The sequence below is a fragment of the Coturnix japonica genome, chromosome 37, assembly GCF_054131305.1.
Source record: "Coturnix japonica strain WE chromosome 37, WE-NBRP24, whole genome shotgun sequence".
Classification (NCBI taxonomy): domain Eukaryota; kingdom Metazoa; phylum Chordata; class Aves; order Galliformes; family Phasianidae; genus Coturnix; species Coturnix japonica.
In genome coordinates this window covers 3988395-4000236 of record NC_140699.1, presented here as the reverse complement: position 1 = coordinate 4000236, position 11842 = coordinate 3988395, and the positions used below count along the sequence as shown (strand labels likewise).

At 43.5% G+C, this 11842-nt stretch overlaps 1 protein-coding gene across 1 annotated transcript; it reads left to right on the top strand.

Annotated features, from left to right (window-relative positions):
• The first annotated feature begins 9186 nt into the window (after positions 1-9186).
• Positions 9187-11635, top strand: LOC146754976 (immunoglobulin superfamily member 22-like). Its single transcript, XM_085526506.1, has 3 exons — positions 9187-9211; positions 10423-10689; positions 11349-11635. The coding sequence occupies exons 1-3, from the start codon at positions 9187-9189 to the stop codon at positions 11633-11635; spliced, it is 579 nt and encodes a 192-aa protein (XP_085382632.1).
• The last annotated feature ends 207 nt before the right edge of the window (positions 11636-11842 follow it).

The following is an 11842-nucleotide window of genomic DNA, read 5'->3' as shown; positions in this document are numbered from 1 at the left end:
TACTGTGTCAGTAGTCTGTAACTAGAGCCCATCAGGTAATTCCCAGCCTCCTGCCTGTATCAGTGGCTGCACACAGTGAAAAAGTCTGATGGGAATTTAACCTCTAAAATGTTCCAAAGCAACCAGAGGGTGAATATATTCACTATGCAAATACCTGCAGGAATAAGCTTGTCATGTATGTCCTCAGGTACCACAGTAGTTAATGGTGGGACTCAGTAGGTCATGCTGAAAGTTGAGTCTGCTGATCTTGAAGGTCTTTTCCAGCCTACATGACCTTATGCTAATATTTCTGTATTTATTTCTGTTCAGCTCCCAGAAAACCTCCCACCCAGCCCCCAGTTGACTCCGTGGTGAAAAATAAAACAGAAACCTCAGTGACGCTGGCATGGTCCCCTCCGAAGATGCAACCCCCATTCCAATCGATGGCTACATTGTGGAACGCAAGAAACTAACTGGCTTCACCTGGGTGAGGTGCCACGAGTCTCATGTCCCCGTCCCAGAGTTCATGGTGAGCAATCTTTCTGAAGAGGCTGATGATCAGTTCCGAGTGTCTGCAGTCAATGCGCATGGACAGAGCCCGTCTCTGGAATTCCCAGGGAGCGTGCACCTTGGTAAGCACAAAAGCCCCAATGGAAATGGGTCAGTGTGTGCTGAGCAGCTGTGTTGGTTCCCTAAAGTTGTTTTCTTTGACTTGAAGGATAGTAGTGCATTAACACACCAAAGGCTTTCCCTTATTCCTAGTTCTCCTATCTCCTATCAACCTCCAGCTACCACTAAAGTGATACAAGTTATGTTTCTGTGACAGAGACATGAATATTATTATCTTTTGATATCTCACATGTGCAAGAGGCAGAACTTTCTGTAACAGATTTGAAGCATAGAAGTGCTTCTTCCAGCACTCATGCAAAGGGTGAAGTAGAAATGTACCTATGATTTAATCTTCCATCTCTAAATGAGATCCCAGACTTGCATCTAAAGAGCATTAAGACATCCATGTTGTTCTTCCTCAGAACCAGTCCTGGCTGTGAAATCCCCACTAACAACTGGTGAAGCTGTACCTGGAAGGAATGCCATGTTTACTATTGACCTTACAACAACGTGTTGCGGCACTTGGTACATCAATGGTAAAGTCTTACAGGAAAGCGAGACCTGCATCATCAAGAGAACCCAAACTACTCACAGCCTAATGATAAAGAACGTCACCAAGAACGATGATGGAGCAGAAGTGAAATTTGTTGCCAAAAATGTTGATGTCAGCACCAAGATGAGAGTGAGAGGTATTTGCTTTGATCCTTCTCCTTTCCTCTTCCAGTCAAGGCATAGTTGCTGTGATCTGCTGATTAGAACTGGGGCTGCAGGCATTCACTGACTGTACCAAATACCTGAAATTGCATCCCATGGACTGATGTGAGTCCTGGTAATGACCTAAACATGATAGCACAGAGTGTAGGGTAAGCCAATCTACCCAGCTGCTTGGTATCTGAACCAGATTGCTTCATGCCAGCTGATGAATGTCTGCAGTTCACAGCTCTTGGCCAGTGCATTCAGTCAGCAGGTTTACCACTGCATCACCATAGAGCAGTACTTTCAGCTCCAGGTTCAGACAGCCTTTCTGATTGCACTGGAATAGTTTAGAAGTAGGGGAGCAATCATTCCAATAATATCAATCAGCGTTGCATGACCAAATATAACAAATAAACATTCGTGATGGGAGGAGCTGTTTGTCATTGGGTGGAAACCTCTGCAGAAGCATGTTTAGAGCATTCTTAATCAGTAGAAGGAGATGTTTGGTTGATTTTTACTTAGTAAATCTGGCAAGAAGACCAAATTAAATATCTTGAATTGCTCAGCACTGACATGTAGAAGAGACCTGTGATGAGTCACAGGGATGTTTACTTAGCTGTCATTCCATTGTGGGCTTTTTCTTACACAGATGTAGGGAGAAACTGAACTTTCCCACGCAGGTCTCTGTTTTGCTGCAGGGTTTAGGTCTGATCTCTGAGATCCACACGCTGGGCCTTGATTGCAATAAATGAGAGCCCTTTGTTTGCTCCAGTGGAAGACTTTCCATTTCTGCAGTACCCTCTGCAGAAGACACAAATGCAAATGCACCTTCTTCCCAGCAACAATTGCCTTGTTCTTTTTTACACTGAGTATGCATGAGGCTCTTCATCATATTCTTCTGGCTTGTCACCCTTGTTGATCCATGGAGAAACAACAAAGCCCTAGAGTAGTGTATGCACTTTGGCATTGGAGAGCTTACTTAATTGCTTCTTCTCAATGAACAAACTCCAGAGAGGCATGGAGACAGCTCCAAACAGAATTGAATAACGGGACTAAACTTATGGAGAGCAGAACTTCCTGCCAAGGCTTGTCAGCTAGTCTTAATTTTGCTTTTCTTCTCTCTCTTTGTCATGTTAGCATAATATTTCATACTGGCAGGTCTGCCCACAGAATTAACCGGCACAGGCTACCCAGGGAGGTGGTGGGATCCCTGGAGGTGTTCAGGAACTGTGGAGATGTGGCCCTGATGGATGTTATCAGGGGGCATGGTGGGGTGGGTTGGGGTTGGAATCAAAGGAGGACCCCCATGTATTTCAGCAGGAAGCACTACTGGTAATAAGACTTTTGGAGCAAATCCTGGTAGGGCCACGCTCAGCTGGTCCAGTCCGGAGGCTGTTCCTCCTTCCTGCAGTATCTGCAGTGAAAACCAGCAGCTGCTTTTGTGTGGCTGGGCTCACATCCAGCAGTGGTGAGGTGACTACAATTATTCCACTGTGTGTTAATAGAGGCCAGTTTCATCATCTAACTTTTGCGCTCCAATTAACTTCCATAAAGGAATTCTGTTTTTCTTTTCAGTCCTAAGTGTTGTCTCCATCTTTTAGGCTCGATTTGTTTTCCAGGGGGTTACAATGCAGTAATAGAACACCCTCCATTTATTTCCTTCTAGTTTGCTTGTTCCAATTCTTTCCTCAGTTTTCCGAGTTTAGACATTTTCTTTAAGCCCTGGGCTTCTTCCTTTGGCTCTGTCCCCTGTACAGTGTATGTCTTTCAACTTGTGGAGATAAGGTAATCTGGTACGTGGTTTATAAAAGCTGCCAATTTGCCAGCTTCTGAATTAGAATCTAGCAATTAGAACTAGGATTAAACGTGTATGTTTGGCCTTATGATAAATGAATGCCTCATGGTCAGCAATGTCCCTGCAGTTCTTTACCATCGTACATATTTTGTGTGCCCATATTTTGTTTCAGCACTGGCAAACTTCATAAACAAAGAGACAACTGGAGTCACGACTTGAGCCCTGACATCTGGGCTTCATTCTTCTAGTTCATGAATTGCCTCAGCACTTACATCATCTTTAAACCTATGACTGAAACGGTCCTAAGTTCTTAGCATGGGAATCCAGTCTCCTCTTTTGACAAATTAAACTCCACATTTGGAGAGTTCAGTGTCTCCTGCTGTACTCGAAGGACGTTGTGATCTCTGAGGTGTCTCCCTGAGGTGCTGTAAGCACAGCCATTAGCTCATAGTGCAAGTAAAACACTGTCAGGTCAAGCCTGGAGGAGTAATGCTTGTCACTGACATGTTCCTGTTCAGGGTGGAGCTGGAGGGTAAAATAACACAAGAAATTGTCATTGAAATTCAATATCTGTGAAATTCAGCTGGCTGCATTCACAGAACCTGGCGTTAAGATCTGTTTTCTGGTTTATTTCTTGAGCCTATTTTCCATAACCCAGTCCTCATTTATGAACCGAAGCTCTACTGAAAGCCTTTTGCTGTGTATGCTCATGCTGCAGTGCAGCACTTGTGACCTTTAACAGCACATTCACGTTCCTCTGATCACAGGATCCTTAAGGTTGATTAATACCCTCTAGTCCAACTGCTCACCCATCACCACCGTGATGCTCACCATCAGCAGGCTAAAAACTCAGCAGAGATGATAGATCAAGCACAACACTGGATTTGGGATGGCTAGAGATTCCTAAGATATTGAAGGGTTGCTTGCAGGTGGTGTTGGCTCAGGTATTCACCCTGCATCCCACCTCCCGTTCTGTTTGGTTGAGAATCATGCATTCTGCAATTTCACTTTGTAATTCAAAGCCCCTTTCTTTATCTGTTGAAAAACTGATCTAAAACAAGCCAAGAAGACTCCGTTGGAACTAGTGGATGCAGAACAAAGGCATCCCCAAAGGACAAGTTGCACTGTTTGATGAACATTATTGGATGAGAGTTAAGCTAAGATTTAAAAAGTTCTGGGGCTGTCTCTGAGCATCAAATACAGAGGAAGCCTGCATGATTCCCTGAGAATGGATACCTCCTACTTTGGTGTAGGGTGAAGGGAACACTAGCAGTAACTCCTATCACAAAATGTCACGTGGCTCAGACAAAAATGCCATCAAGAGGGGGCTTAATTAGGAGCAACAAATGGTCACAAGATGGTCTTAGGGCAGGGAAGTAATCTACCTATGTGATACTGATTGATGCTATTAGTTCTTAACAGCTTGACTCTAGAGGGGCTGTTCTTCTTTGGTCACCTAGTTTTAAAAGAATAGATGGCTCCTGTCTATTACAATTTTTAATGCATTATTTGTTCACTGATGCCATAAATGTGCCTGGCATAGCAATTGGCCTTGGTATATCCAGTGACTGAAAGCAACAGTTGTTGCTCTAAGAAATGCAATACTAAGCTTGGTCAGCCTGTAGCTGACAGCCATCAGCTTGCTCCTCAGGCAGGTTCTGTCTGGATGGAATGAAGGGCATGAAATACTGATGTGCTCATCAAACGCTGCTTGTTAGCTTAGAGACAAGGTGTTGAATAGGTTTGTTCATGCATTGAAAACACGTTACTTAGCTGCCTTCATTTTAGCTACAGAAGAACACGTGCAGAATACAGAATTGATTAAAAGAAATAAGAACTGTCTGCATAGAACTTACTCTTTCCTTACACAGGAGAATCAAGCACACGTTTGTATGTGAGTATCTCCAGAGGTGAAACTCGATCACCCACATGTAATGAGCAGAGACATTACAATCAGTTCTAACTGTATCTTCATGCTGTGCTGAATAAGCCTGAGTCAGGATGTAAACCACTTTCTCTTTTTTTCTTCAGATGAAGCCATTAATGTTGTCAGCAAGCCCAAAACCACTTCAGAAATATCAGTCAGTCCTTCTGAAGACCTGGAGCTGGTGTGTGAGGTGTCAGCTGCAAGTGGAGCTGTCGTATGGAAGAAAGATCAAACAGAGGTGAAGCAGGACCAGAAGACAACCATCATCTCCCAGGGGACGCACCGCAACCTCATGGTCAAAAATGTGACCCTGAAAGACCAAGGGAGCTACAGCTGTGAAACAAAAGATGACAAAGCAACATTCCAAGTGAAAGTCAGAGGTGAGAAAATGCTTGGAATCCCAGAGATAAAGGAACGCTTCATTTGGTGTGTCTTGCATTTGGAGGATCAACTGACAGCCTCTCTGGTGCAAAACATTTTGGCTATAGGACTTTCTTGGTCATCTAGTCTCATAGCAACACTTTTCTACATGTGCTTTTCCATCCAGGAATGAATTACTGCAACAAACCATAGGCAAGGAGGGTAACTTGTGCAGCTCTTGTAGTCAGCTGGTGTCTGCAGGGTTACAGTGCAAGAGCACACCAGGCATGCAAGGAGTGAGAAAAGGGGAGGTGTTTGAAGAGATCTGGTTACAAAATTTGAGTGACACAATTAGGTGGAAAATGCCAATAATCAGACTCATAAATGGCCTGGGTTGCAAAGGCCCACAGTGCTCATCCAGTTCCAACCCCCTTCTTTCTATGTGCAGGGTTGCCAACCAGCAGCCCAGGCTGCCCAGAACCACATCCAGCCTGGCCTTGAATGCCTGCAGGGATGGAGCATCCACAGTCTCCTTGGGCAACCTGTTCTAGAGGGCCGTTCCCTTCTGATTTACTGGAAATGTAGAGAGACATCAGAAGAAAAAAAGATAAGATAGGAGGTTCAGCAGTGCATGCAGGTGTTCTAAATCTCATGTCCAAATCTGCTATCAGACTGCAAAATGTTTAGCTTTGTGATATGATGTGATATGATATGATATGACATGAAATGATATGTCTATCATTTCCCAAGGCAAAATAGAGGGGAAAGTATTTTCCTGTCTTAGTGAGGCATCATGATGCTCCCTGTGAAGTGCAAGTATAATGAAAACGGGCAACTGGAGTAAGCTCTGCAGCAGACTACAGCAAAACTGTGTGACTCTTGTGATGTCCCTGCAGAGAAAGAAGACGTGTTTACAGAGAAGGACAAGATACAAAAGGAGATGAAGGCTGCACCAACAGAAAATGCCACGCTGAGCTGCGAGGTGGCCCAGGAGAAGATGGAGGTGAAGTGGTACAAGGAGGGGAAACTGATCACCTGGAGCAAGAAGTTCAAGGTGGAGTCACAGGGCAAACAGCGTCGGCTGGTGGTGAGCCAGGTAGAGAAGAAAGATGCAGGGGAGTACAGCTGCGAGGCTGCTGGCCAGAAACTCACCTTCAAGATTCATGTCACAGGTGAGACAGGTGTTGTCTGAAATACAGCAGAGAACAGTAAAGTAAAATCTAGTTTCTATTATACAGTGATCCAGTTGCAGTAGTCTGTGCTGAGGTTTTTTCCCTAGACTTGATTGCCTAGGTTTGTAGAAAGTATTTGGTTTTAGTATGGCACAAAGACCTGTTTCAGTCTGTCTGTAGAATAATAATTACTGATATATGTACAGTGGAAGCATATTCAAGATATTATTCAAAACTCTCCTGTGCCTGAGATCCCAAACTGTAATTCTTGTTCACCGAAACATTTGACTAAGATAAGTATGTGCAGTGAGGCTGGAGTGCATGTTGTACGTGCAGCCTTTCATGGTAGGAGAAGCAGGAACTTCTCCTAGTAGTACACTGCCTTTTTACTATGCCTTTATGTTGGAGGCTGCATCTGGATAGGTGAGTCTGCTACTCACAGTAAGAGACCTGGTAGAGCTGACTATTCCCAGAGCTCAAAGTAAAATAGATATCTGCAAATAACACACAAAGAACAAAGGACTGCATTGGTGAGCATATTTCCTTTGTGTCTTTGACAGTCACAGTTGTGGCAATGGTAGATGCCATGAGGAGTCTGTTCAGGAAGCCAGGAGTACTGTTCTGGGTCATGAAAAGGCAGCCAGTGGTTTGACTATCACACGTTTATGTGTTTTGATGTTTCACAGTGGATCTGAAGTAAAAGGAACTCAGGTTTTGGTTGCCTGCAGGACAGATGTTCTTTTGGGTTCAATATGTTTGCATAGTGACTTGCAACCATGGGACTGGTGTTCAAGGACCCTCTTGGTTCCTTCAGTTCCTAGGTTCTTTCTTGCCTAGATTTGACACTTAGTTTTAACAGAAGAGCTGATATTCTCTAGTGAAGGCTATTAGTTTGGGCACAAGTGGTAACCTAAACCTGTTCCAAGCTGTACATACAAACCTGCAAGATGGTCTCATTTCAGTCCCTCAGTCAGTACTTTTTCTTTTTTTCCCTCAGAGCCAAAACCTGTGTTTATAAACCAGGAGAAGGTGCAGAAAGAGCTGAGTGCTGCCCTGGCAGCAAGTGCCTCACTCAGCTGTGAAGTAGCACAGGATCCAGTCTAAGTAAAATGATCCAAGGATGGAAGACTGCTTGCCTCCTCCAGAAAGTTCAGAATGGAATCTGTGGGCAAAACACGGCGTCTGGTTGTGGAGCAGCTGGAGAAGAAAGATGCTGGAGAATACATCTGCGAGGCTGCTGGCCAGAAGATGACCTTCAAGTTGGAAACAACTGGTGAGCATTTGCTTTGGGAACACTAAGCAGCTTTGGTGGGATGTGGATGTGGGGGAATGGGTGGTTTCATTGACATGAGAGAACAGGCAGTGATGCTGTGAAACCAGATGGATGATGCTCAGCCTGGCCATGTGCCTCAGAGCTCTTTGCTCAAGGAAGCCAAGTGTAGTTGTGGGTTTGCTCTCAAGAGCACAGTTCGGTAGGGATGAGTTGGCGGTTGGACTAGATGAGCTTAGTGGTCTTTTCCAGCCTTAGTGACTCTGTGGTTCTCTGCTTCAGGAAAGACCTGCTCTCTGACTTACACACGTGTCCAAGTCAAGGATGCCGCAGAAATAAAATCTGTAGCAGAAAAGGCAGAATCTCGTGCCCATCTTACAGTTAAAGGTAATTATGCTTCTGATGACGATTTTGCTTAAATTATCTTATGTTATAAACCAGCTAACATCCTTTGCTTTAATGTCAAGGAAGTTAAACACCACCATGACCTTTCACAGAAATAAAAGCTCCAACCTACCTGCCTTTCTGCCCACAAAATATCCAGCTTGTCTTTTGGGATTTACTTTGCTAAGTAAAACAGGCTATTTTCTTAGGAAGTTGATTTTCTACCTTTAGACTTCAGATTTGTGTTTGAACATTGAGGGATAAAAACATAGCTTGAATTTTTCTTCATCTTCTCTGTATGTTTGAAATAAGCACAGGTTGTGTTTTTTTTTTAATATATACAATGTTAGGGTATATATATGATGTTAAGTGTGGTAAAGAAAAGGGAGACATTTGAGTTAGCACAGTACTCAAGAGTTCAGTCCCCAGCTTTGCCACTGTTACAATTATAAGGGCAAGAACATCCTGGAAAATGAATTTCTCCTAAGTAGAGTCATTACATTTGAGCTACAGAGACCTTTACTAGGAGAAAACTTGTTGTTCAGAGCTACGTTGCTGTATTTAACCAAAGTAATTATCAATGTCTGTGTTTCACTGATCCTCTATTCCATTTCGTAATGCGAGGAGTTTGATATCGAGATGGGAAGGTCATGATTTGATTTGGATGTTGGACTGGGAATCAGAAGATCTGGGCTCTCTTCAGGTTGTCAGTCTTATTGTCTGACTTCTTAACAACTTTCCTTTCTTTCTACTACTTTTTTAGTGATGTTTTAAGGCATTTTGAGCTGATAGGTGTAGTGTTCATGTGCAGTAATGCTGACATGAGTAAGTAGGGTGATAATGTATGGGTTTTTTATATTCCTTCTAAATCTCTGCTTTCTCTTGTTCCATCCTTCTTAAAGAGCAATCCATTAATCTAGTAAAGGAGCTGTGTGATGAGGATGTCACTGAGCCTGAAGAAGCCAAATTTGAATGCGAGATATCCATTCCTTCTATGAAACCTCCCAAGTGGTATCTGCGTGAAGAAATCTTACAGGCTGGCAGAAACTTGATTATGCAGCAAGAAGGCACCATCCACCGGCTGACCATACTGAAAACCACCACTGATATGACAGGCACCATTCAGTTCTCAATTGGCAAATCCAAATCCACAGCCAATCTGCTCATCAGAGGTAACGTATCCTGGCTTGATTTACATCATGAAGATGAAGAATTAATTAACGTACAGTCTTCCTTCACTGGAGTCTTTGAAATATTGTGTGTTTTCTGGAGGGTCTGCTCCATTTCCTTTTAAAAGTCGTTGGACACTAAATAAGACAGCTGCATCTCAGTAAAAGATCTGTTTGAATAGCTGTGATGTGCTTACTATTCAGATCTACAGAGCTGAGGTTTTGTCCTTGGCTATACCAAAGAAGTCAAATCAGGTGGAATTAATTGTATTTCTGAACTAGACAAGGTTAAGTTTGGTAGCACCTAAATTTGATGCAGTTTGTCATTGATTTCATCTGAAGGAAACTTCCAGGCTTCTTATCTGCTGTTGTCCCCAGCGTAAGAGTCTCCATTCACATCCTAAAGTACTTGTTATATTTTCAACTCACTCTTATTTGAAAAAAAGCCTCAACTGGGAGCAATTTAATAAGCACAGAACAAGAGCTGGACCTTGCATTTAGTAGATAATATACAGTATTACTTTATAGAAATGTAGTCAATGGCATTCCCTATAGGCAATCGTTTGTTTTATCTTTAGAGTGGTTCAAAGAACAATTGTGAACATGGAATTAATTGGAATGGAATACACGCAAGAGACTTTCCTCTTCTTCCAATTGTCCTCATCCTTTCTTCTCTTCCACCCCTGTTTTGCAGATTACCATTTACAAATCACCAGGAAGTTGGAGGACAAGACAGCTTTGGAACGTCATTCTGTCATCCTGTCCTGTGACTTCAGGCCTTCTCCAAAGGTTGTGAAATGGTTCAAGGGCCACCCACCCATCGAGCCCTCTGAGAAGTACAAGATCAAGAGGGATAAGCATTCAGCAGAGCTCAAGATTCTGAAGCTGAAGCCCGATGATGCTGGTGTGTACAAGTGCAAGGCAGAAATTGCAGAGACTTAGGCCACGCTGACAGCTGAAGGTATGAGCATGGAGGGTGGCCTCTTGCATGTCCTATTTCACCTCAGATTTCTCTTCTTAAGGTTCTTATTTTTGTAACAGTTCACCTTGTTTCCCCACAGCTCGCAATGTAGAAGTGACGAAGCATCTGCATGATGTGGAAACTGAAGAAGAGAGCTCTGCTGTCTTCTCCTGCGAGCTGTCCCATGATGACGAGGACGTGGAATGGTTCCTGAATGGCAACCTCCTTTACACCAACAATTACAATGACATCAAGAACGTTGGCAGTTGCTGCACACTGACAATGAGTCAGGTTAAGCCTGAAGATGCTGGCACAGTGACAGTGAAGTCAGACAAGGTGTCAGAAAGCGCGCGCCTGAAGGTGATAGGTGGGTCTGATCACACCCCTCCTGGATGTAAGAGATGCTAAGGAGCTCCAGTTCATTCTATTGTGCAGCAGTCCTGCTTCTAAAGCTGACCTCTCTGGGGTGACAAGTCATCAGAGGCTTTCTTCCAGTGGAAGGTTCCATTGCAGCAGATATCAAGGAAGGAGGATGGTTTTGGTGTCCTGCCAAAGCATTCCATTGCTTTTTATCATCATTTTACTTAACACAAGAAGAGTTACAGGAGCAATTTTTTTACTGCTTCAGTGCCATGCAGTGTCAATGCTGTTGTCTCCAAGAATTTATGACTGCAGGGAGAGATCAGCTTATCCTCTTAATCCTGTGGCCTGCTGTATGAGCTCTGCTCCATGTGAGGGCAATGCTAGCTCTCCAGCTTTAGAAGAGCTGCATCCCAATAACTTCATATGATATCAGTCCCACCCACAGCAATGCAGGCTGTCCCTCCTGTTCCCTGTATTCTCCTACTGATTAGTTCAGAATTCCTTAAAGCGCATTCTGTCAAGAGACATGAAACCGCTTTAGGTTCTATATTGGTGTTGTCAGTACTGGTAAAGATTTATTGATCTCTCCTTAAAAAGCTGAAAGCAACTGGAAATGTCTCAACTTCTGTATCACGTTGTTCTGTTTTGCCTGTTTAATTGCAGAGAAGCCTGCTGTCTTCATGAAGTCCTTGGATGATGTTTTTGGTGAGGAGCGGGGTGTGATTAAATTGGAATGTGAAGTCTCTAAAGAGAAGGTCAAACCAGTGAGGAAAAAGGACGGTGATGTGCTCACTTCTGGCAACAAGTATGAGCTGGTACAGTCTGGGAAGACCCTATGTCTCCTTCTCCATGACCTCGAGAAGCCAGATGCAGGTTTCTATACCTGTGATATTGGCACTGATGTTGCCAAGTCAAATGTCGGCGTTCAGGGTAAGTACTGTGGAAAGTGAAGGAGTGCTAAAAGCACATTCAGTGTGGTCACTATGTCTTACACCTATTCCCCCACGAGCCTTAATAGTTTCTACAATAGAACAGTATTTCTGCAATTTAGCGCAGTGATGTCTGGAAAATTCCCATTGCTTTTGAAGTAAATGTATCTCCTTTTGCCATGAAAATCACAAAAAACGTCAAGAATGTCCTGGAAATGTTTCCTTTCT

Coding starts and splice junctions, on each gene's coding strand:
- LOC146754976 (XM_085526506.1), top strand. CDS start 9,187: ATGAAACCTCCCAAGTGGTATCTGC. Junction 9,212..10,422: donor ACCTCCCAAGTGGTATCTGC/GTGAAGAAATCT, acceptor GTTTCCCCACAG/CTCGCAATGTAGAAGTGACG. Junction 10,690..11,348: donor CGCGCGCCTGAAGGTGATAG/GTGGGTCTGATC, acceptor GTTTAATTGCAG/AGAAGCCTGCTGTCTTCATG.